The sequence below is a fragment of the Eulemur rufifrons genome, chromosome 16 (genome assembly GCF_041146395.1).
Source record: "Eulemur rufifrons isolate Redbay chromosome 16, OSU_ERuf_1, whole genome shotgun sequence".
Classification (NCBI taxonomy): domain Eukaryota; kingdom Metazoa; phylum Chordata; class Mammalia; order Primates; family Lemuridae; genus Eulemur; species Eulemur rufifrons.
In genome coordinates this window covers 39,531,760-39,558,885 of record NC_090998.1, presented here as the reverse complement: position 1 = coordinate 39,558,885, position 27,126 = coordinate 39,531,760, and the positions used below count along the sequence as shown (strand labels likewise).

The following is a 27,126-nucleotide window of genomic DNA, read 5'->3' as shown; positions in this document are numbered from 1 at the left end:
CTGACCTCAAGCGATCCTCCTGCCTTGGCCTCCCAGTGTGCTAGGATTACAGGCGTGAGCCACCATGCCCAGCCAATGTTGACAATTTAATATAATTCACACACAGAAAACAATAAAAAAAACAAAAATTTTTCATTAAATTAGAAAGGAGGGTTTTGTTTTCAAAGTTTTTGTTCTATTTTTGTAATAAAACACCGTGGCCCCAAGGAAGAAAAAATTCTTTTCTAGTGTGGTGATGTGTTAAAAAAAACAAGTTAAAGCCCACTTCTAATTTTTATAAAATAACTCACAGGTAATTTGGATCTCCTTGACAGACAATTTTCTTCTCTTGCTCTAAGCAGAGATTAAATAGTATTATCTACTCTACTTCATGTAGGGATTCTTAAAAGAGAGAAATTGAATGATGTAAATTGGAAGAGATCCATTCAACAGGAATGTGTTACAGAAAACTTAGAAGAAAACATCTAGAGAAGTAAAAAGAAAATTAGAGGGAAGGAAAAATGTGATTTATAACATTAATGAAAAGCTACTAAAAACTATGAAAAAGGAAAAAGTATAACAACAATTTCTAAAATTAATTTGCAGGTAAGGTCTCTATGCCTTAAAAGTTTATAATTAACTATTTTAATAGTTTTTCAAATTTTAACTATACTAGCACAAGTATATTGCAGTATACCTTTCTATAGGATAATGTGGTAACAAAAACATTAAAATGGACATTTTTGTTTGACCCAGCAATTCAATTTATAGGAATACAGCCTAAGGAAATAATCAGAAAAACGCACAAGCATGTTCAGTTTTTATAATAGCAAAAAACTAGATACTACTTAAATGTCCAAAATAGGGGAATGGCTAAATAAACCAAGGCAAAGAGTCATACAATGGTATGCCTTGAAACCATAAAAATGATAGCATAATTACAGTAATATAAAAGGTGTTCATGATATAGTACTAAGAAAAGCAGGTTGTGAACATTATGTTTAGGATAATTTCATTTTTGTAAAATAAAAACTAAAATCCTGCATATTCACATGTAAATAAACTCTAGAAGAATATACACTAAAGTGTTAGCCATGGGAGGTAGGTTCATAGGTTATTTTACTTTTCTTTCGCCTGTATTTTTGAATTTTTCTATTAGGAACATCAATTACTTCTGTTAGAACAAACACCCAAAAAGCAATAATGTTGGATAAAATGGTTTCTGTGAGTAACTGAACCAGTAACTTTTCACAGAGTAGCAGAAGCAATGAAAAATATGATGTCAGATGAAATCATTTTGTTAACAAAAATCCAGATAAAGTTAATTGGATATTAGGACATATTTTAAAAAGTGTACTTGTTCTCTTTTAGACAAATGTGAAAATAAAACTTCACCAACCTCGGTTCTATTGCTTACCCTCCATAACAGAAGAGGTGGTGAATATGCACATCTGTCTGCAGCTGCTCTAGGAGGCTCAGTGAATTACAGTGCAGAGCTAAGAGTGCAGGACAAGTGATCAGCTGTTGGCACTTTGCATTTAGTGAGGGCAATGAGACCCTCAGGGTAATTATTTTCTTCAAAAATTACAGCCATGAATTAAAAATTTTCTAAGTTTTTCGTTTTCAGAAATCAATTAATAGAAATAAGATATATACATAAAGTGATAAACAATGGTCACTGAGATGAAAATTAAGACACAAAAAATACATTGTTAAGAAAAAAGGGGAAAAGATCACATATAATGTTAATATACTTTAGTGTAATTTGTACCAACCAATTAAGCAAAAGTAGAGATCTGAGCTATATAACTTTATTTGCAGATGTCACAAATCTTAAACACACACGTACACACACGTACACACACACACACACACAAACATAAAGCAGAGCCAAGCAAAAGCTACATTGCACACAGCAGCATCAGCAGCAGGTAGCAGCTCACAGAGTACCAACATCCTCAGCCTACACACTCCAGTTGTAGCAATATCACAGCAGCAAGGACAATAAATCCAGTCTTTATGCTAAAGACAAAAGGCCTCACTGATATTGGCTTAGTGTAGATTTTGCTCAGATTTAATGTTTTTTTCTGTTTGGCAGAATATAGACAATGATACTGGGAAAATCTAAGATGTTACATATTTTAACATCTTTTAATATACAGAATATTCTTCAACTGGGATAAACCCACACTAAGACTGGTCTTATATCTTGCAGCTTGAATATTGCTTATGGAAATAGCTATGGCTTCAGGTGGGCAATACTATGCACCAATAATGCAGATGACACCTATTGTTCCTGCAACAAATGTATTGCTGGTGTTTCCTTCTTTGCCTCATTAATTGTCATGTTCTCTACGATTATTTTTTTAGACCACACTGAAAAATCTAATACAAATTATGAACTATTTCCTGGACACTGGGAGCCAAATGGAACATAATTTGGGCTTTTTGGGTAGATCCAGCGCCTACCTATTCGAGTATTGGCAAATACATCAGCTAGAGACCCACTGGTTCCTTTGACCTCTCCATGGGACAGCGTAGAAGATGCGGATGAAGAAGTGGACGATCCCTGAATTGAACGGTTGATCCAGGACTCAGCATTCTGTAAGCTCTGTTGCAAGGCAGCAGAGAGCGCAGCTTGGCGTCTCAGAGAGCCCTCATCCTCAGAGGCCGAAGACGTGTCTGTGTGGAATTAAAAAAAAGAAGTTCTCGATCCTGCCTAGAACAGAGACTTTTCACTTCTTGCTCATTGATCACACATTCAATTTTGACACCAGCAAAACATTCGCATTCTTATGGTAGATTAATATGTAAAGTTTCTCAAGAATCTCAAGGAAGGGTCTATGGACCAAGGCCTACAAAAATAAAATAGCCTAACTCTACAGTAATTTTAAGATGTTTTTTTTTTTTAACCCTTTAAGAACATTTAAACTCCATTCACTATTTTTCTGCTCTGAGCCTACTCAGTATCTAAATTTTTCTCGTTTATTTATGTTCAAATAATATTGATGTAGGCTGGGAGCAGTGGCTCACACCTGTAACCCTAGCACTCTGGGAGGCTGAGGCAGGAAGATCCCCTGAGCCCAGGAGTTTGAGGCTGCAGTGAGCTATCATGATACCACTGCATTCTAGCCCAGGCAACAAAGTGAGACCCTGTCTCAAAAAGAAAAAAAGAAAAAGAAAAAAATAATATTGACATGCTTATATATCTTCTTCAATCTCTATATTAGAGAACCATGTGATAGGTGGCTGCACGAATTTTGTGACAAGTACTTATTAGTCTCTACTTAAAAGGAAAAGATCTTGTTAGGGAGATATAAAAACGTATGTGTCAATAAGTGAGCTAGATGCTGGGGAACTGAAGTGGGACAAGAAATGGTCCTTAGCCTGGAGGCACTCATGGTTTTAGAGGAAAAGTCAGTTGGTCAGGGGGCACAGGTAAGCTTTCTGAACACCACAGGAGAGGGCACAGTGTCAGGATTTCTTTCCTAATTCTCAGTCACAGAAGATTTGTGAGAAATTCACTGATGTCTGTATTTAGCCTGGCTCTGACTTCAGAAAAGTAGGCCTAAATTAGAAAAGCATGCTGAAAAAAAAATTTAACCAAATATAGGGAAGCAAAAGCTGAGGAAAACAGGAGTCAGGAATTTATTCCAGGGTTCTAAGCTTATGAGGCATACAGTTAAAGGGAGCATTTGGCTGGATGTGGGATAAACCCTTCTAAATGATTTTTTGGGGTTATAATTTATAATTTGTGGACTGAATTTCATTTAATTTTTAAAAATTATACATTCTGTGGTTAGTCCTGCAGAACACTTTTCTCTAAACGCAGGTGAAACTGTAGGCTCCCTGTCCTGCTTTGGTTCAAAGAAACAGAGAAATAACTAAAGGGACTGGAAAACTGCTAGCATCTCACAACGGAAACTTGAACCACAAAAGACTTAATCTAATCCAGAAGTCAAATTCTGCAGGCCCAGAGCAAGAGAGAAAAAAAATGACTATATTCTTGTTTCTTGCTCTGTACTACAGCCAACTTATTTATTGGTTTATATTGAGGGAGATCTGAGGCCGAAGACTTGACTTTTCTTTTTTTTTTTTTTTTTTTTGACAGGGTTGTGCTCTGTTTCCAGAGCTACAGTGCAGTGGCGTCGTCATAGCTCACTGCAACATCAAACTCCTGGGCTCAAGCGATCCTCCTGCCTCAGCCTCCTCAATTGCTGAGACTACAGGTGCGCGCCACCACTACTGGCCAATTTTTCTATTTTTAGTAGAGACAGGGTCTCACTCTTGCTTAGGCTGGTCTCGAACTCCTGGCCTCAATCGATCCTTCCGCCTGAGCCTCCCGGAGTGCTAGAATTACAGGTATGAGCCACTGTGCCCTGCCTGTTTTTGTTTTTTAATGTGCTATTATACATAACCACAATATGTGCTGGCAACTATGTCAGGTCCTGGGGATTCTGAAATGTATGAGTGCTTATGAGACAGTAAGTGCCCTAAAAAGGCGTAGTGTCTAGTACAGGAGACACACAAGTCCATAGACTATTTCAAAAGAATACAACAGATGCTAAGAAATGGGGGTGAGCAAAGGGTTTCACAGGACAGGGACCAACCTCAGTCAGGGATTTCAAGCACTTCTGCATAAATAGAGCAAGGACTTTGAGGGATAAGGGGCAAAAATTAGGCTAGAGAGGTAAACAGTGAATAGATCCCTAAGAGATAAAGTGATAAGGCCCTTAAAGAAGAGATCTATAATACAAAAAGGGATAATTAGAGGAAAATGTAAAAGAAAAAAAGTAACAGCATCTGTAACCCTTTAAAGAAAGCATTTTCTATAATTTTCAAAAAATATTCTAATGTTTCAATCCGTACTTTGGGAGGCAAAGATTCCTGTCTTTGCAAACATGGTAAAAAGGATGGTGGTGGTAGGGCCCATGAGACAGGTGAATCTGACTCTAAGAATTAAGTATTTGCAAGGTAACTTATCTCAGGATCCCACAAAATCCATTGGATTTGCAGGCTGCCTTTACTGAGTCATTCATTTTAATTTGTGTAAGTCTAAAATCTGAATAACCCAATTTTCAAAGCACATAAAACTAGTATTTTCATGATTAGGTTTATGGAAAAGTGGTTTCATTATGTTTCTATATTGGATCAATTATGTAATTAGATGTATTGTTTCAATTCAATTGCCTAATTTGCCTGCCAGTCCTCCTCTGAGTGCTTAATGACTTACAACTGTGGAGCAGCTTAGTGTAGTGGAAAAAACATGGTTTTGGTGTCAAGTCTTCTCTTTGAATTTTGGGATCCACCACTTAACAGCTATGTGACTTGGGGATAAAATTATCCATCTGAAAAGGTTGTTTGCTTGTTTATCCATTCAACAAATACCACTAAGCACTACACTTGGTAGGAATGAAATGTTGAGCAAGAAGACACAGTCTCTACTCTTACAGGACTTAAGAGTCTTTTTATTTTATTTTTTATTTATTTATTTATTGAGACATAGTCTCGTTCTGTAGCCCCAGCTAGAGTGTTGTGACATAATCATAGCTCATTGCAATCTCAAACTCCTGGGCTTGAGTGATCTTCCAGCCCCAGCCTCCCAAGTAGCTGGAACTACAGGCGCGAGACACCAGCCACCACAACTGGCTAATTTTTCTATTTTTAGTAGAGACAGGGTTTTGGTCTTGCTCAAGCTCAAACTTCTATCCCCAAGTGATCCTCCTGCCTAGCCTCCCAGAGTGCTAGGATTACAGGCGTGAGCCACCGCGCCCCGCAGACTTAGAGTCTTAACAGGAGTTCAGGGCAGGCACCCAAGGAAGTGAGACCTAAACCAAGGCCTGCCAGGTAAGTAGGAATCAGTTACAAGGGGCGCGGGGGCAGGGAGAGCAGAGTCAGGTAGAAGGGCCAGCATGCGAGAAAGCTTGGAGGGGATAGAAAACAAGGCACATCTGAAGATCTTAACCTTCGACTAGCAGAAGCATAGGATGCAAGACTGACAGTAACGAAGACGAGGCTGGACAAGTGGGCAGTGCTGGGTCACTAACGGCCTTGTGAGACATGCCAAGGAAACTAGTCTTCATTCTAATGACAGAGGGATACCATGAGCACAGACAATAGAAAGGAAGCATGCATAGCAGTGCCAGCCCACGGTAGCTGGCCAATAAACATTATTTCCCCTTCTCGTACCCAGAAGAATGGTTAAAAGGGGTGTTTATTTGGTTTTGATTTGCAACAGCATCTGAAATTTTCCCTAAGAATAATTTAAATGGCTACTTTCTTCCTATAAACATGAAGGGAAAGATGATAGAAATTGATTAAAGGATGGTAGAAGAAAAAAATACCATGTCACTCACACAACCTGAGAAATGAGGCGCTTGCTATGCATAAACCCTCCCTATGCTAGCTCACAGACACACAGCTGGCTGGGCAAGGCTTAAAAGATGACCACATGGCTAAGTTTACAGAAAATGTAAGCACTGCTCTGGGACTCTATCTTTTTAAAAATCAAAACAACGTCCTTAAATTTCATTTTTTTTAAAGCCATTGTCACACAGGAAATTGCTAGGGATTTGTAGAAACTTGGCCAAGATTAAATTAAATGAATAGAAATAAGGTTATTTTCTTACTGGTTAACATGAACTCACAACTGTTAATCCAAAAGTCCCTTGCCTAAGTTCTTGTACATGATGAATATAATATGTCTACATAACAGAAAACAATTCTGAAAACATAGTTTGCCCTTTGGATTATAATTTGGGGTGATTTAACACAATATCATTTAATACTGGTCACTAGAAGCCTACAATCCATTTATAACCAATTAGGCAACCTATAAACAATTAGCTTATTGATTTTAAGGGAAGAAAGTGCTGAATTTACTAACTTCTTAACTGTTCCAGCACTTTTATTCTTTAGCCATGTGTGGAAATGATTCTTCTTAGTGAAAAACATATTACCTAAAAATGTTTATTAAAAATGTATCGTTTATCCATTCCACTCCTGTGTATTTACCCAAGAGAAACGAAAGTATACATCTATACAAAGACTTGTACATGAATGCTCATAGAAGCTTTATTTGTAATAGCTAAAAATGGGAAACGATGCAAATGTCCATCAACAAATGAATGCATAAACAAACTGCAGTATATCCACATAATGGAATACTACTCCACAGTAAAAGGGAATGATCTACCGTTGTGACCTACACAACAATATGGATGAATCTCAAAGTAATTATGCTGAGTGAAAGAAGTCAGGCCTCCCCCTTGCAAAAAAAAAAAGAAGAAGAAGTAAAACTGTATGATTTTATTTATATAAAATTCTAGAAAATACAAGCTAAGGTATAGTGACAGAAAACAGATCAAATGGTTGGGGGGTAGGGACGGAGATGGGGAGAAGTGGGAGGGAGGCATTATAAGGAAATTTTAGGGGGGTGATGGATACATTCATTATCTTAATTGTGATGATGGTTTCATGATTGTGCTATGTCAACACTTAGTAATGGGTGCACCTTAAATATGTGCTGTTTGTTATGTCAACTATAGCTCAGTAAAGCTGTAAAAAACCCTAATTTTTACACCTTTATTTGTGGGGGTAAAAATTATGCCCTTGGTGAAAGGACAGTAACATCTGGGAGTCAGTCTACCTGAGAGATATTGTGTAAGCTGAACAAGTTCCTGGAAAGATAGTTCCTGACACTGGGTTCATACAGCTGATACCAAAATTAGGCCCAAATTTTAGCTTAGAACAAGTAAGTCAAGATTCACTGAAGTGAAGATCTCATTCTAACAACCACTAAAAAATATGGCTGCCAAGTAGGAGCTTCAAAGAACAAATAAATCAACCACCCACTAGGACAGTTAATGTATAATCTGGAGCCCATGGAAAGAAGTGTGTGTGCTTGAGTGAGATGGGGTAGTGTCAGGCAGGAAAGCGTCATTTTCTCTCGCTTTGGAGGATCAGGGGAGTTTAGGACTTCCAGAAATACCTTCAAGAGGGGCGAAGGAAGTTTCTACGCAGGCCAGGGAAAAGTCTGAAGTTTAAGAAGGAAAATCTTTAGAGACTCAACAGGGGGCAGTCTAGGAATAAAACCATGTATAGAAGAGTAACAGGTTAGTTCTGAAAGCAGGCCAACCTGAACCTACCTTGGGCTACAAATTCTGAGAAGATTAATCTAACACTAAACCTAACGAGGGTGGGCACTGATTCACCAGACAAGCGTTAGGGAAAATTTTAGAACTACCCAAGAAAATTTTAGCATCCTATAACAATCTGTGTGTACAGAGAACTGGGTGGGGACTGAAAAACTGGTCCAAGAGCCTAAGTGGCAGGAGGTCCAGGAGTTACCTGACAAATTGGGATACTTTTGAGAGAAGGGGTACTCACCATTAATAATTACTCCAGGGCAGTCTACCTACAATTTATCTCAACTGTTTTTCTAGGTATTTTCAAACATCTATGAAAAAACAGCTTACAAAACTAATTAATATCATAAATAATATTGGTATAAGAGGACAATTTTTCTCATGTATTGCCTGTTTGAAAGTTAGATCAAATATGCAGCAATTGTTAAAGCTCCAAGATTAACCATAAAACATTTACTTGACAACATGCTAGAATGAGAGGCAATACATCAAGTGGTTTAAGGAATGGGCTTTTAAAGTCAGACTTCTCTGGATGTAGATCTTAGCCACCAACAGCTGTTAAGCAAATCAGATCTTAGGGGTCTTAATTCTGCTCTTTGTCGTTTTCTTTCGGCTGTCACTCATGCTAAATTATTTCAACTAGTGTTTTTATTTCTTAGCTCACAATCAGTGGATCTTTCTCTGTGGGAATCCCAAGTCCCTGGTTGAGGCCTTATCCTTTCAGGAGACCATTTGTGCCCCAGGGTTATCATCAGATGAAGATCACTTTTTCTTACCAGGCAAGTAATGAAACTCAAACCTTGTACCCACTGACCATAAACTATCAGGGAAGGTCCCTGCCCCAGTTATCCCAAGGTAAAGCACAAGGCAAGCTTTCTCAACATCTTCTTGTGCTGGCGGGTTAATTTTTTCTAATTCACTCTTCTGGTGAAGATGTAAGTCCCTCCAGAGATCTTTATTACCAGCTTTCGACCTTATATTGGTCCAAGATTTTATTATTTTAATTAAAATTTAGAACCCTTGTTTACTGCCTCTTCTCCCCCAGGGCAGCCAAAATGAGTACCATCTTACCAGTCTGATTTTCAGTGTTCACCATTCTCTGTCTCGCTCCTGTATGTATTTAAAAGAAAGCTGGTTATATTTTATCCAGCATTTCTACAGGGAAATTTTCTTTCTCCCCTGTGTCCAGGAGAGAATTTTCAGGTTCTAATTGACTACACATCTGAAAACAGAAGTCTGAGCAATTTATTGAGTCTCTCTAAACCTAGTTTCTCATCTATAAACAGGGTAGAGGACTGTTGAGAGTACTAAAAATTAAAAAATATATTGAGCACTTAGCCCTTTGGTACACTGAGAGTACTTAAATGGTAACAATAAAATTACTCTTATTGGCAAACCTTAACTTTTACAATCATCTATTGAAATAAACAAATTCAACCTGATAGAGTGGGTTTTTATCGTGCGTTGGCTTAAGGAATCTTGAATATTCATTAATCTCCCAAGTAATTGCGGATCACTGCTCATAACCCATACCCATAATGAAAGTATGCTATTGAAATGATCCAAATCAATTAATTAGAGCACATTTAGTAAGGTTTGATTTGCCAACTGTGTTTACTTTATGGTTTTGAATAAAATTTAGGAAAAACTCCCTAAATTGGTAATTCAGCAGTTATTCTCTTCTAAGTTCAAATTAACTGATACCTGTTTTGGACTATAAGCACCCAGAAGGCACTAGCTATTTATTTGGAAAAATACCCATACCAGTACCATGTACACCTGAGTATCAGGTAAAGAGCATTTCCTAAACATGACACTGTAGTAAAGTAACAAACACAGCCAAGAAGATTTCGAGTCTGATATCTAATTGCTGTTTGACCTGGAGCAAATCACTTAAGTGACTATGAACCTGTTTATTTCCCCATCTCCAAAGAAATCTGCCCTTCCTACTTTACTGAGTACTAATGAGGAACAAATGAGGCAGGGAGCCAGTGGTATGTGAAAGTCTTTTGCACAGTGTAATGTATTGTAATTCCATAAAGCATTGTTAAAGTATGTTAAAAGTATAACAATATCCCAGTCTGTTTGTGGGCATTATTTTCATATATAGAAACACAAAGAGGTAAATTTCTCCTTGTCTTCTGGTCCTTTGAATTACTATAGCCACTCTCAAGCAGGGCCCTATAAGAAACAGACGTCTAAATTTAAGCTTCATTCTACCCAAGCCAGCTGAAATAGCTTATTGTGCTTTAGGGTCATTATTTGGTCTATCTGGTCATCTGTGCACCCTCAGAATGTAGCAAAGGGTAAGTCCACAAGGGTGCAGAAAAAGCTTAGAGGGAAAAAATATATGCTGTAGTTTTTGCATTGTGTTTTTCCGTATGAATGAGTAATAGTGTTACACAAAGAACCCCTACAAAGAAAGAGCTGAGGTAATCGCCTCATGACATTAGTAATGATTTCAGCACATAAAGGGAACTGGATGGCAGTAATTCAAGCAGTCTAAAAGACTCTGAAAAGGCCACAGGCACTAAAAGAACCATAGACTGCTGATTGCTACCAGTTTAGAGAACTTAAATTTTCCAATCCACAAGATAGAAATTAGTGTACATACCAATAAGCACATTTTAAGTTGATTAACATCTTATCATTTGAGTTATTTATGAACAAAAGACAAATTATTTCCCATGCCAACTATTTACCATATTTTCCAGACTATATACTATAAATAAAGCCAAGATTTATGACATATTTTACTCCTTAATTTCTTTCTATTAAATCCCTCCAAAAGTAGCTTTAAATTGTCATCAATTCAGTAATTCAAACAGTTACATGTTGAGTGTCTCCCAAGAAGCTGACTGGCTCGTACCCTCTAGAAGTTATCCCAGAAACTATGTGCACACAGGACAGCACAGGCAGAATGAGGGCCTTGACCTTAAATGTGCTTCGTGATATGTCATGTGACATCTCAGATAGCATACAAAGGAAGACACAACTAAAATACTGTGAAATATTAGCTTAATTTTTCCCTGCAAGAGTGGCACAACTTTTTAACATCCCTTTTATAGTTGGTCAGAATCTGATTTTTCAAAAACAGCCTACCACAAGCAAAATTAATGTCAATTCTCTTCTTCCCCATCCCTTGAATGCAGCCTCAATATTCTAAACTTCAGGGTTTCAGGGGCTGTCAGAGTAGATATTCAAGATAAAACCTATTTGGCATCCCTGGGTTGGGCTATAACAGGTTCTGGGAGATACTGACTAGGATTAAACTGTAATAGGGATAGGAAACAGTCAAGTCTCTAAACTTGACTGGAGAGAATGGAATCTGAATCATAATGTCGGAACAGCAACCCCCAAAATGAAAGGTGCTAATGGAAGCCTTAGGATATAGTTCTTCCCACATTCCCTCACTAAAAGTGAAGTATTTGTCCTAGGTGTGTGCATAATTGTTGAATGAGGCATTAAGATCTATTCCATGTGGCAGCTGTGTGAGAAATCACTACGTAGGGCACACTCAATGTTTCCCCTTGTTGAGAGAAAATTCCTCTTCTATTTTGACAGCACAGATGTCCGTAACAGCACATGAAAGCTTCTCAGAAACTAGTCGGAGATCCCCAGGAGATAAATGGACATGGAACCTTTTTATTACGCTACTCTGCTGAATACAGGCCTTAGGAGAAAGGATCCAATCTTTGTACCCATGAAATTATTAAAACATGCAAAGTGATCAAGAACATTATGCCACATCTTCAAGGCTGCAGACAGAGGAGAACACTAGTGTTTGGAAATACTGAGGCCTATACAGTGAATTCCAAAGGACTATAGTCTCATTGAACAATGAACAGCGACAATTTGTTTCTAGAGTTGGTAAACTTCCCTCAGGCAGTGACTTTTGGTAAAAGGGATAAAAAAAGGTTTCCACTCCTCAGTATTCGCAAGATCCTTTGCTGCACTCTCACATTTAACATGAAGCCATGAGAGCAGCCTATTTACTGTCAAACTACATTTCTTTGAGACAGCTTTGGAGAGGATTGTTTCTAAGAACTACATGTCACATTGTTCCCCACCCTTTGCCATTTACTGCAATTGAACCCTTTGCCACAGTGCAGCGGAATCTGCCAACAAGGAGTAACTACTAAACTGAGAGCCCCCTTTGTCCATGAGGACCCAACTTGTGCTGTACTGATGCGGAAGGGAAACCATCCAAGATTTTGAATGAGTAGGTTTGAAGTATGTACCATTATAGACACAAAATGTTTTATTATGATGGTCTGCTAGAGGTATCCTGTGTTACATTTTGACAAGCACTTGAAGCCACAGAGCTATTTCTCTTTCAAACATATTGACACCACAGATGTGAAGAAAAAAAGCACACACAGTTAATGAGCCCACAGCATACCCAAATGCTCTAAGAAATTAGCCAAAACCTAGAAGAAAACTATTCATATGAACATGGATCAGCGAATAGGATCAGTATAAATAGCTCAACAATTTGACAGCTGTCAATAAAAGTCAACCACAACGATTCAACCTTCCTAGGAATCACCCCAAAGACATGGTAAGTAGACCGTGTTTTTGTCTGTTAACTAAAACAGTATGGGGAAACTTTTTGCCAATGATTTTATTACCAGTAACATGACAGTAGACCCTATATTGAGGCTCTGAAATAGATTTACTATGTTTAGTCTGAGAGGCCTATATCAAGATCTTGTCTGGAACTTGATCTAAAAAAAAGTTTTTTAACGTTTTTAAAAACTTCAAGGAAATATTCTGAACAGACAACTTAAGGTTGTTTGCAGTTATTCCCCGAATATGAAGTAAAATTTACTTTAGGAGGAGTAAGGATTCCAAGTCTAGTGAACAGGGATGGGATGAAGATACCTAGCTCCCACTAATCTTATGACTATTATAAAAAGTAGATTCTTAAAAACATATAAATATAAACAAAATATATTAACACACACATTAACACACTTATATACATTTTCATATCTATTACAACTTTACATGACTGCTGTCCCATAATCTTTAATGACAAAATTTTGTCCTAAGTCCAACTACTCCTATGCCTGCTGCAAAGATGAAGAATCTAGTTTACAAGTATGAATGAGTTAAATATATGTACAGGTCATAATTTGGGTGACAATGAAAATAGCAACTTAAGCACACCAGGATTTTGGCCTAAGCTTTGGCTGGTATTTATTTATAACTACATGAGTTTGGGGGTTACATCAAGGAAATGCTAAAAAATTCAGCATTTTAAAAAAATAATTTTACTCTTAAGGCTCCTTTTTGTGTGTTGTTTACAAAGTGACAGGGAAGAGTTCTGGCTCTTACATTGCAATAGAGAAAGCAGAACTTATTTCAGGAACATCAAGGTAGTAACCGTCAGAGAGAAAAAGTTCTGATAAACCTACCAGGAGGCGTGCAGGCATCTGCAGGAGACTGGACAAACGTGGATCGTCTTTTCGTTGGCATGGGCAAAGCCATCTTCTGTTCTTTATGCTTTGCCAGTGCAGCCTGAACTGCTTCCGTGTGGATATCTGGAAAATTAAACATTTGCATTTATTAGCCCCTGGCTCTTGAGGTGTTTGCCACCGTAGGCTGAACTATCACAGTCTCAATTGTTAAAAAAGGTAAACGGGGTGTTTAGATGATTTTTATTTATCATTTGATTCAGACCAATTAAAAATAAAAATAAAAAAAATAGAAACAAAAGAATTCAAGGACAATTTTACAGAGGAGGAAAATAAAGACCAGAATGACTACGTGACTGCTTAAAATACCAAAGAGTTGACAGAGATGTGGGGGTGGGGGGTAGGGAGAGAATACACAGTCTAACATGCATCTGTGCCAGGCAGGGAATTCTGCCTCTAAATGGAATGAATGCTGTGCAGGTGCCTGGAGAACACTCATTATTTTTCAAGAAAAGAAGCTTAGGATTTGCTTAACTGTCTGAAAGAAAACTTGGTTGAGACCCCTCAGTTCTATGCCACAGGAACAGAAGGACTGATTTTGATCTAGAAAAACACAAGGGCAGATGTTACTTGTTTGCCACTTTGGGCACAAATGAATTCAGCTCTCTACTTGAATGTCTAATAGGAATCTCAAAATCAACATATCCAAACAGAACTCTTGATTTTCTAACATCTCCCCAAAACACACTCTATATTTCTACAAAATAGGATCATACCGTATACAGTATTTTGTATTCTGCTTTTTAAAAAAAACTCTTACAAAATCCTTCTCAGGTAAATAATCACTGAGGTAGCTTCCTAGTTCACAAAAAACAATTTCCTCTTGTCTAGGAACCAGCTCAATCCACATGCATCCTTCCATGCCTCTCTGTTATATAAATGTACCCTTAGAAGATCTAGACTAATCAGATCCCTTTTTTGAAATTTAAACTCTGAATCAAGGAACTGCAAGTCCTAGAGTTGAGTCACTTTAATAACAGTGTCCTAGAAAGAAAAAACGTCTTTGAACTTCAAGGTTGAGATCCTCAGAGTTATTTCTTCCTTACTAGGGATTTCTCATCTATTCCTTTTGCTTCTATGACCTACTCCAGCTACTAAAGGTAGCCTAAGTGGGCCTCTGTTTCCGGCAAAAAAACAAAAAACAAAAAAAACACCCCACAAAACTTCACTAATAGAATTAGAAACATCTCATTCTGTAAATATAGACTTACAACATAATTTTAAAGGGCTGCATAGTATTCCACTGTATAAATGTGTCCTAAGTTATTTAAGCAGCTCCTTATTATCAAAGATTAGCTTGTTTCCAATGTTTTACTCCAATTCATAGCAAGAATAATTCAGTATTTTTACCTTAACATGTCTAATTATTTCCTCAGCATTAATTTCGATACTTGCTGAGATCAAAGTATACGTAACTTCTCTTCCCAGGAATACTTTTCGATAAGAACAAGTCTCTTTCTCTTACATAATCTCACATTTATCAAAATCCAAAGTTCAACATTGACACGAACTATTATCTAACCCATAATCCATATTCCAATTTAGCCAATTGTCCCAATAATGTCCTTTACAGTTTCTTTCCTCCTTTTTTCCTGATCCAGGATCTAATGCAGGATATCACATCATTATATTTAGTTGTCCTGCCTCTTTGTTCTCCTATAATTTGGAACAGTTTCCCAGCCTTACTTTGTCCTTTATGATTCTGACATTTTTGTACAGACTATTTTGTAAAATCTCCTTTAATTTTGGTTTATTTGGTACTTCCTCAATCATTTCAGGTTATGCATTTTAACAGGAATACCATAGAAGTAATATATCCTTCTAAAAACATGATATCAGGATGCATCTGCTCCATTACTGGTGATATAACTTTGGTGATGTTATAAGACTACGTTAACATTATATACATCATTAACTTCCACACACTAGTTTTAGCATCCATTGATGGTTCTTTGATAGAGAATGATTTCGCCAGCGTGGTGGCTCATGCCTATAATCCTAGCACTCTGGGAGGCCAGGCAGGAGGATTGCTTGAGCTCAGCAGTTCGAGACCAGCCTGAGCAAGAGTGAGACCCCGTCTCTACTAGAAATAGAAAGAAATTAGCAAAAACAACTAAAAATAGAAAAAATTAGCCGGGCATGGTGGTGCATGCCTGTAGTTCCAGCTACTCGCGAGGCTGAGTCAGGAGGAACACTTGAGCCCAGGAGTTTGAGGTTGCTGTGAGCTAGGCTGATGCCACAGCACTCTGGCCCAGGCAAGAAAGTGAGACTCTGTCTCCAAAAAAAAAAATTGATTCAGAAATAAAATAAAATTTAATCTCTTAAAAAAAAAAAAAGAGAATGATTTCCAGGATGTATTGTTAAGTAGAAAAAGGAAAGTGCAAAAAAAGCATAATACGCTTCCTTTTATGAAAATTGGAGAAATGAGAAAATGCACGTCTGCTTATTTTTCCATGCTCTGTGCCCGGCCGAGATCTTCATTCCTTTGTATAGCTGCACAGTCTTCCATTGTATACCACATTTTATTCAACTACAACCCTATGTTTGGACATGTAGGTGTTTCCAATATTTTACAATTACTAATAATACTGCAACAAATAGCCTTATGCAAATATATTTTTATACTAATGAGATATATCTTCAAAGTAAATTCCTACAAGTGAGACCCCTAAACCAAAAGTGAATACTTTAAAAATTTTGTTACATCTTCAAAATTCTCTTTCAAGAGTTTTTACCATACCATACCAGCAACGTACAGGTGTGCCTGTTTCCCATAGCCTCACCTCCAAAGTATGTTGTCTACGTTTTGATTGTTGCCAACTTGATAGCTGAGAATTGGTATCTCAGTATAGTTTTGTGGTTTTTGTTGTTTTAGAGACAGCATTTCACTCTGTTACCCAGGCTGGAGTGCAGTGGCGCAATCATAAATCATTGTAACCTCAAACTCCTGGGCTCAAGTGATTCTCCTGCCTCAGCCTCCCGAATAGCTGGGACTACAAACATGCCACCACTCCCAGCTAACTTTTCTTATTTTTTTTTGTAGAGACAGGGGTCTCACTGTGTTGCCCAGGCTTGTCTTGAACTTCTGGCCTCAAGCAATCCTCTTGCCTCAGCCTCCCAAAGTGTTGGGATTACAAGCATGAACCACCATGGCCTCATTATACTTTTAATTTGCATTTCTTTTATCATTAGTGAGATTAAACATCTTTACAGAGGATTTAGAGACCATTTTATGTTGTTTGTTTTTAAGTAAAATCAATGTTCATTTCACTTGACCATTTTTTCTATTGTGCTTCTGTGTTTATTTTCCCTTAATTTTTAAGTGTTCTTCTGTAAGAGAAACGGGCCCTTTATTTCTGAGATATGTTAGAAATATTTTCTTTCAGTTTGTCTTTTAACATTGTTTATTTTTTAAACATGCACAAGTTTTTAAAAATTGTTATAGAAGAAAGATCTCAAATCACCAATCTAACTACACCTCCAGAAACCAAAGAACAATCTAAACCCAAAGTTAGCAGAAGAAAAAAAGTAATACAGATTAGAGCAGAAGTAAATGAAATAGAGAACAGAAAAATATGGGAGAAAATCAACAACAGTTTGTTTTTTGAGAATATCAACAAAATGGACAAAACTTTAGCTAAACTAAGGAAAAAAAGAAGACTCAAATAACTAAAATAAGGAATGAAAAAGGAGATATTACAACTGATAACAGAAATAAAAACTATAAGAGACTACTATAATAATTATATGCCAACAAATTGGATAAACTACAAAAAAAATCAATAAATTCTTAGAAACATATAACCTACCAAGACTGAATCCTGAAGAAATAGACAATGTAAACAGAAATAACTATTAAGGAGATTGAATCAGTAACCAAAAATCTCCCAACAAAGAAAAGCCCAAGACCTGACAGTTTTATTGGAGAATTCTACCAAACATTTAAAGAAGAATTAACACCAATCTTTCTCAAACTATTCCAAAAAACTGAAGAGGAGGGAATCCTCCAAACTTATTAATATTTTATAAGGCCAGTACTACCTTGGTACCCAATCTAGTCAAAGATACTATAATAGGAAAAAAACTACAGATCTACATCCCTGATGAAAACTGATGTAAAAATCTTAAACAAAATACAGCATTGGCAAATCAAATTCAACAGCACATTAGAAGAATTATATATCACGACCAGGTGGGATTTATTCCTGGGATGCAAAGAAGGCTCAATATACAAAAATCCATAAATGTAGCTAATAATATAGTAGTCCCCTCATCCAGTTTTGCTTTCTACAGTTTCAGTTACTGTGGTCAACTGTGGTCCGAAAATATTAAATAGAAATTCCATACATAAGCGATGTTTTAAATTGTATACCATTCTGAATAGTGTAATGAAATCTCCTACCTACTCTGTCCTGCCTGGGACATGTTAGTAACTTAGTAGCCATCTTGGTTATCAGATCGAAAAAACACAGTTCTCATTATATATGGGATTCAGCATTATCTGCGGCTTCAGGCACCCACGGGGGATCTTGGAACATACCCATCTTGGATAAGGAGGGACTACTGTACACACTACATTAACAGAACCAAGGACAAAAATCACCTGATCATTTCAATTGATACAGAAAAAAATACTCAACACCCTTTCATGATAAACACTCAAAAAACCAGGAGTAGAAGGAAACTGTCTCAACATAATAAAGGTCATATATGAAAAACCCACAGCTAATATCATACTTAATGGTGAAAATCTGAAAGCTTTTCCTCTAAAATCAGGAACAAGACAAGGATGTACACTCTTACCACTTCTATTCAACATAGTACTGGAAGTAGTAGCCAGAGCCATCAGGCAAGAAAAAGAAATAAAAGGCAACCAAATTGGGAAGGAAGAAGTAAAATGATCTCTGTTAGAATAAATAAACAAATTCAGCAAACTTGGGGGATACAAAATCAACACTCAAAAATCAGTTGTGTTTCTATATACTAACAATGAACTACCTGAAAAGAAAATTAAGAAACCAATGTCACTTAAAATAGCATAAAAAAGAATAAAGTACTTAGAAATAAACTCAACCAAGGAGGTGGAAGACCTGTACATTGAAAACTATTAGCTGATTAAGTATGAAATATCTGATTTCCTTAAGTACTAAGTTAGACAGTTGATATCCCTGATATTTCATTTTGACACTTTTTTAAATTTTTATTTTGAAGGTACATCCTTAGTCTTTCAAATGCACAGTTTGGCTTGTGATTATCTTTCAAAAAAATTTTAGAGCAATTTTTGTGAAACCGTGGATAAGTCAAAAATTAGTGTTATTTTCAAATATGAGTTCCATTGTGGAACCAATGCAGTGCAGACAGCTCAAAATATCAACAAAGTGTTTGGGAAGGATGTGGCTAATGAATGCACAGTATGTTGATGGTTTGAGAAGTTCCATTCTGGTGATTTTTTTTTTTTTTTTTTTTTTTTTTTTTTTTTTTTTTTTTTTTTTTTTTTTTTTTTTTTTTTTTTGTTGAGACAGAGTCTCACTCTGTTGCCCAGGCTAGAGTGAGTGCCGTGGCGTCAGCTTAGCTCACAGCAACCTCAGACTCCTCGGCTTAAGCGATCCTACTGCCTCAGCCTCCCGAGTAGCTGGGACTACAGGCATGCGCCACTATGCCCGGCTAATTTTTTCTATATAGATTTTTAGTTGTCCATATAATGTCGTTCTATTTTTAGTAGAGACGGGGTCTCGCTCAGGCTGGTCTCGAACTCCTGACCTTGAGCAATCCACCCGCCTCGGCCTCCCAGAGTGCTAGGATTACAGGCGTGAGCCACCGTGCCCGGCCTGATTTTTTTTTTTTTTTGGAGACAGAGTCTCACTCTGTTGCCCGGGCTAGCGTGCCGTGGTGTCAGCCTAGCTCACAGCAACCTCAAACTCCTGGGCTCAAGCAATCCTCCTGCCTGAGCCTCCCGAGTAGCTAGGACTACAGGCATGTGCCACCATGCCCAACTAATATTTTCTATATATTTTTAGTTGTCCAGCTAATTTCTTTCTATTTTTTTAGTAGAGACAGGGTCTCGCTCTTGCTCAGGCTGGTCTCAAACTCCTGAGCTCAAAAGATCCATCTGCCTTGGCCTCCTAAAGTGCTAGGATTACAGGTGTGAGCCACCGTGCCTGGCACATTCTGATGATTTTAATCTTGAAAATGAGCCATGTAGATGACTTGAGACCAAGGTAGATAATGATGAGCTGTAGTGCAAGTGAATCCATCTCAACCTACGCATGAATTAGCAGCAAGGTTTGACTATTCCAACAACATTGGACCATTTGAAACAAATGGGCAAGGTAAAGAAGCTGGATAGATGGGTTCCTCATGAATTAAACGAGCCTCAGAAGAGAAATCGTCTCAAAGCTTGCCTTTATTTGCTGTCATGACATAATGGTCAACCATTTCTACATTGTATTGTTATGTGTGATGAAAAATGTATTCTTTTTGACAATCACAAGCATTTGACACAATGGGTGGATAAAGATGAAGTGCCAAAACATAGTCAAAAACTGAATATTCATCAAAAAAAGCTAATGGTGTCTGTTTGGTGGTCCAGTGCTGACATTATCCACTACAGCTTCATGAAAGCTGGTCAATCCATTACAGTGGATGTCTACTACAACCAGTTGGACAAAACGATGAGGATGCTTACCATTAAGCAGCCGAGACTGGTCAATAGAGACAGGCCTGTCCTCTTGCAAGACAATGCCTGATCACATGTCACATAAACACTGCTCAAACTAAAGACGCTAGACTTGGAAACTCTTTTGTCATCCACCATATTCACCAGACCTTGCACCAACTGACTTCCACTTCTTCAAGGCTTTGGACCACTTCTTGCAAGGAAAAATATTCAATTCTCCACAAACTGTGGAAAATGGCTTTTGTGATTTCATTGCCACTTGCTCTCCAGACTTCTTCACTGCTGGCGTAAACAAGCTACTGTTAAGATGGCAATGCTGTGTTGATAATTTTGGCACAGACTTTGATCAATTGTACTGTTTTTTAAAATTTATTTCATTTCAGCATATTACACAGGTACAAATGTTTCATTGTACTGCTTCTTGTTTGAGATATAATAAACTAAACTTTTGAATCGAAATTGGATATTTCACATTTAATGACCTAATATAAAATATCACTGAAATAAATTAAAGAGGACAGGGGAAAGACATCCTGCATTCATGAACTGGAAGACTTAATATTGTTAAAATGTCCATATTGCCCAAAGTGATCTAAAACTTCAATGTAATCCCTATCAAAATCCTAATGGCATTTTTTATTTTTGTTTTTTGCTTTTGCATAAATAGAAAACCCTAAATTTCAAATGGAATCTCAGAGCATCCCAAGTAGACAAAACAATCTTGAGACAGAACAAAGCTGGAGGTCTCGTACTTTCTGAGTTCAACATCTACTACAAAGCTACAGTATTCAAAATCTTCATACTGGCATAAGGACTGACAAGAAACAGAACAGAGAGCCCAGAAATATACCCTCTCACATAAAGTCAAATGGATCTTAAACAAGGGTGCCAAGCCTACACAATGGGGAAAGGATAGTCTTTTTGACAAATAGCATTAGGAAAACCTGGACATGCAAAAGAATGAGCATGGATCCCTACTTTACAGGAATACAAAGTTGACTCAAAAAGACCTAAACAAACACAAGGACTGAAACTAAAACTCCTAGAAGAAAACATAGAGAAAACACTCCCTGACATTGGATATGACACCAAAAGCACAGGCAACAAGACCAAAAATAGACAAAAGGAAGTACATTAAACTTAAAAATTCCTGCACAGTAAAGGAAACAATCAATAGAGTAAAAAAACAACCCACAGGAGAAAATATTTGCAAACCATATGTTAGATAAGGGGTCAATATCCAGAATATATAAAGAACTCCTACAATTCAGTAACAAAAAAATAAACAACCCAATTTAAGAAATGGGCAAAGGGTGTAAATAGGCATTTCTCCAAAGAAGATATACAAATGATCAATAAAAATCAAAAGATGTTCAGCATCGCTTTCATCAGGGGACTATAAATGAAAACCACAATGAGTTATCACCTCATACCCATTAGGAGAGCCACAGTTCACACTGATTAGAATGTTTTTTCTGTATCAGAAAAAAAAAAAAAACAGAAAATGATGGGGCCGCACACAGTGGCTCAAGCCTGTAATCCTAGCACTCTGGAAGGCTGAGGCGGGAGGATCACTTGAGGTCAAGGAGTTCAAGACCAGTCTGAGAAAGAGCGAGATCCCCGTCTCTACCAAAAATACAAAAAATTAGCTGGGTGTGGTGGCACACACCTATAGTCCCAGCTACTTGGGAAGCTGAGGCAGGAGGATCGCTTGAACCCAGGAGTTTGAGGCTGTAGTGAGCTATGATGACCGCACTGCACTCTACCCAGGGTGACAGAGCGAGACCCTGTCTCCAAAAAAAAAAAAAAAAAAAAAATTTTCTAGCTCCATAAATAAATTTGATCATGTTTTTTTATTGGGATTAAATTTATAAACTGATTTAGGAAAACCTGACATCTTCATGTTGTTAAATCACCCTATCTAAAAACAAGGTATGCCTTTCCATTTATCACGTCTACCTTTCTGTCTTCCAGGGGTGTTTTAAAGTTTTCTTCATAACGGTTTTACACATTTCTTATGTGTATTCCTAAATATATTTTATCTTCTTTATTGCTTTATTTTTTAAAAGTTTTTAGTTTATTAATCCTCTTATGAAAAATCCACACAATGGCTGCAGATAACGTCACTGCAGAATGTTTACTCCTTAGAGCCTTTTACTAACGACCAAGATTGGCCTTTGCAGTTCCCCTGACTTTCTTCATTCTGTTTTTGCGTTCCTTTCCCTGCTTTCTTGAGGACTTTTTCTTCTCATACGGGCCATGTCTTGCAAGTCTATGTTTGGGTTCATTTTTCTTTGCATAATCCAAGGAATCATAAATCATGCCAAAGCCAGTTGTCATGCCACCACCAAAGTGAGTTCTGAATCCAAATACAAAGATGACATCCAGTGTGGTCTTGTACATTTTGGCTAGCTTTCCCCAAATTTCTATCTTAGGTACTGTTGCCTTCCTGGGGTGAGGACATCAATGATCATTTGTTTCTTCTGAAGTAGTCGGTAAGTCATAAACTTACTGTGTCATTCATGACGGTGGTCAATCCTCAAGCAGCCAGGGAAGAAGAATTTATTGTTTTTAAATGAGGTTTGCTCTACCATTATCTACTGATTTCTGTACTAATTTTTATTTATATCCTGCTATCTGACTAAATTATTTTATTCAGTTAATTTTGTCATTGATTGTCTTGGGTTTTCTAAATAAACTGTATTAACTGCAAATATAGTTTTACTTCTTTTCTAATTCTCACACTTCTAATTGATTTTTCTTATCTATTTGCATCAGCCAATACCTCTAGTACAACTTAAATGTTGGTGTCTTTAGGATAAAAAAAAAAAAAAGCCCTTGTAAATAATAAAAAAAAAAAAATCCAATTAAAAAAATAAGCTTAGGCAACGGACAGGTAGTTTATAGAAGCAGCACAAATGGCCACTAAGCATATCTCCAAATGTCCAATCTCATCAGTAATAAAAGAAATAACACTTTTACCAACTGGATAGGAGTGTCTATTTCCCCACATCTATGGATGACATTGGACCATTTCTTTTCTCACCTTTCCTAAAAAGATTAAGTGGAAAATGTTATTTTTTCAGTTTTAAAGCAGCTGTTCCCTATTCTTGGCTTGTTTTTATGAACTGGTTAAGACATGGCAGATGAAAGGCACAACTAGGCTTTAAGGACCAGGGGCAGAACAGATACCAAGTGCCCTTACCTATTAGGACATTTCTTTAGACAGATAGATAGGGACAGAGTGAAAGGCAGATATGTGGGTAGGTTGAGTCATAAAATAGAGAGGTACCGTTTCAAGGAGCTACCTACAATCCAACAAGCTGTCATGCCATTTTTACCAATTTCTTTCTTTCTTTCTGTTTTTTTTGAGACAAAGTCTTGCTCTGTTGCCCGGGCTAGAGTGCCATGGTGTCAGCCTGGCTCACAGCAACCTCAAACTCCTGGGCTCAAGCAATCTTCCTGCCTCAGCCTCCCCAGTAGCTGGGACTACAGGCATGTGCCACCATGCCCAGCTGATTTTTCTATATGTTTTTAGTTGTCCAGATAATTTCTTTCTATTTTTTAGTAGAGACGGGGTCTCGCTCTTGCTCAGGCTGGTCTCGAACTCCTGAGCTCAAACGATCCGCCCACCTCGGCCTCCCAGAGTGCTAGGATTACAGGCGTGAGCCACCGCGCCTGGCCCATTGTTGAGTTTTTGTTCCCACTCCATCAGTTAAGAGATTAGTTACTCCACAGCCCTGGCAAATACAGAAGGACCTGCCTCTTCCAACAGAGTCCACGGAGCTCTCCCAGTACCATACCACATGACCTAACCCTTCACTTTCTTGTTTTCTTATTTATTCCCATTGCCTTTGTGCTTGTCTAGCTCCCCTTCTTAGACTGTTAAATTCCCTGAGGTCAGAAAGGGTCTTATTTGCTGCTATATCTCCAGCAAACATTGAATATCCATTATACCTGTCACAAAGTAGATACTCAGTATTTCATCATATAAAATAAATGATTGATGAATGAATTAATATAGACATGTTGGTGCCTCAAGGGAAAAAACCAAAACAAATATCAGAAGCTCTCAAGATACACAGTTCATACTCTAGTCAGTAAAAACTATTCAGCTGGTCCTTTTGCAGTTCCTTCTCACCTGATCGATATCGTTCATCCCTGGCTCCCCCAGATCGAGTTCGGTGGTACTTAGAGGGAGCGGAAGTTTGAGCTGTAGATGGAGCAGGTGTCTGGTTCCTAAGTTCTTTCTGTACTGCTGAATCAGTTTCTAAAAAAGGAAGTTTGGAAGATGGTTATCCAATAACAGTAATAGCTGACATTTTCTGAGTACTTTAAGCACTCTCACAACACTTTAAGTACTCTTACTCCATCTATAGTAAAGGGTTAGAGAACTTTAACATATACACATAAATATAATACAAAGACATTCAGGCTAAAAAATACCATCTTAGAGCCGTAATTATCATAGGCTGATAGGAGAGAAATAGCAAGAAGATACATGCAAAGTGAAAGGCCATTCTAGAGACTCCAAAGAGTGGTAGTAATGAGGGAATTGGGGTGGGTGCCCGTGACCCCTCAATCCTACACAAAGAATAGCTTGGGGAGCTTTAGCCACCACACCATAAGTCATTCCAGATAAACATGTAATTCAAGCAAAAAGAAGGTATTTATTATGCAAGCAGAGCTTCAAGTCTACCAGCCCTTCTTCCAACTGGAGTCACCACTGAACCTGTCCCCATACTCTGCCCTCTTGACATTTGCTGTCTTATCCAGAATATGGGGAAGGGGGAAATAAGCAAGTATATGAGCTGAAGAAAAAATACTAAGTTCTGATATTTTACTACCTTTTAAAAAACGATTAGCTCCTAAGTCATTTCCTTAAAAAAATTATAGTAAGAACATTTAACATGACATGTATCCTTTGAACAAAATTTTAGGTGTACAATACAGTATTTTTAGCCATAGGCATGATGTTGTACAGAAGAACTTACTCATCTTGCATAACTGAAACTTTATACCTGTTGAATAGCAATGCCCCATTTCCCCCTCCCCTTAGTCCCTGATGACCACCATTCTACTCTCTGCTTCTATGACTCTTTTAGAAACCTTATATAAGTGAAATCATACAGTATTTGTCCTTTTGTGACTAGTTTATTTCACTTAGTATAATGTCCTCCAGGTTCATCCATGTTGTCACACATTGTAAGATTTCCTTCTTTGAGGCATATTTAAGTTTCTTAAACAGCGCTTAGTTGTGCCCAGGAAGGCATACATACACCTAGCAAATTAAATGCCCAATATAGTAAGATGTCATCTATGCAGCAAATGCACTGCTCCAGACTGCAGCTGAGAATCACCTTATGAAGCCAAAAAATAAAAGCCCAGACTCAACGCACAATGGTCCAGGGAGTAAAAGCAACAGTCCTACATACGATGGTAAAGGCTGACAGCATCAAAGCATTACAGGAACTGAGATACATAATGACAGTGTCATATCTTTAAAAAAAAAAAAAAAGAAGAAAGAAAGAAAAGAAAAGAAAGCTAGCATGCTGGAGAGGCCATGTGCGGAAGCTCTAGTCAACAGTTCCTGCTTAGTCCTCCACCTGCCCTTGCCAAGGCACCAAACATGAATAAGCCATCTTAGACTGTCCAGAGCATCCCATCTGTTAGCTGGGTGGGGGGAGGAGTGGGGAGAGAATCACCGAATGACCCCAGTTGGCACCACGTAGAGCAAAAGAATCACCAAAATGAGCCCTGCCCAAATTCCTGATCCACAAACCCGTAAGACAGAATAAAAAAAATTTTTTTAAATGGTTAGATTATTTTTTCTATACTGTGGTTAAGAAGGCAAGAAAGAATAAATATACTTAACGGTGCTCTCCATTAACATGTTTTTATGGATCTAGAAATGCTGTTTTTGATGATTCCTGGCAGCTGAGATTTTTTATTATTAACTATATTAACTGAGCAGAACATGTTTCAGACACAGAGATTTTGAAATGCCTGAGATTGTACACTGAAGTTTTAATCAACCTAAATTCTCTTGATAATCCATTTCACACAAGAGCTATACTGAATTCTTAATATTTTCCACACCTTGTTTCATTTATTACTTTTATTAGTCTAGAAAAAGGCCAACAAACTATAGCCTATGGGCTAAATATGGTCTGTTTTTATAAACAGATTTATTAGAACACAGCCACACTCATCTGTTCACATATTGTCTATGGCTCCTCTCGCACTATAAAGGCAGAGTTGAGTAATTGTGACAGAGACTGTATGGTCTTCAAAGTCTAAAATACTTAGTATCTGGCCCTTTATAGAAAAAGTTTACCAACTCCTGGTCTATAATAATAAAAGCTAAAATGTAAGTGTTTCCTTTGTACCAGGCATTGTACATATACACACTTTATCTTATTTATTTTATTTTATTTTGATTTTTTTTTTTTTTGAGACAGAGTCTCACTCTGTTGCCCAGGCTAGAGTGAGTGCCGTGGCGTCAGCCTAGCTCACAGCAACCTCAAACTCCTGAGCTCAAGGGATCCTCCTGCCTCGGCCTCCCGAGTAGCTGGGACTACAGGCATGCACCACCATGCCCGGCTAATTTTTTCTATATATATTTTTAGCTGTCCATATAATTTCTTTCTATTTTTTAGTAGAGATGGGGTCTCGCTCTTGCTCAGGCTGGTCTCAAACTCCTGAGCTCAAACGATCCGCCCACCTCGGCCTCCCAGAGTGCTAGGATTACAGGCGTGAGCCACCGCGCCCGGCCTATCTTATTTATTCTTCACAACAACCCTATGAAGCTGGCGCTATCATTATTCCCTTTTTATAGAAAAGG

At 37.6% G+C, this 27,126-nt stretch overlaps 1 protein-coding gene across 1 annotated transcript in view; it reads right to left on the bottom strand.

The window, feature by feature from the left end:
- DIP2B (disco interacting protein 2 homolog B) overlaps nucleotides 1-27,126 on the bottom strand; it is a 215,655-nt gene that overhangs the window by 65,903 nt on the left and 122,626 nt on the right. Inside the window, exons 3-5 of the mRNA XM_069489769.1 lie at nucleotides 24,424-24,552; nucleotides 13,547-13,672; nucleotides 2,449-2,661 (exon numbers count right to left, since the gene is read on the bottom strand). Of these exons, the coding sequence (XP_069345870.1) occupies nucleotides 2,449-2,661; nucleotides 13,547-13,672; nucleotides 24,424-24,552 (468 nt within the window). The remainder of the gene's footprint in view (nucleotides 1-2,448; nucleotides 2,662-13,546; nucleotides 13,673-24,423; nucleotides 24,553-27,126) is intronic.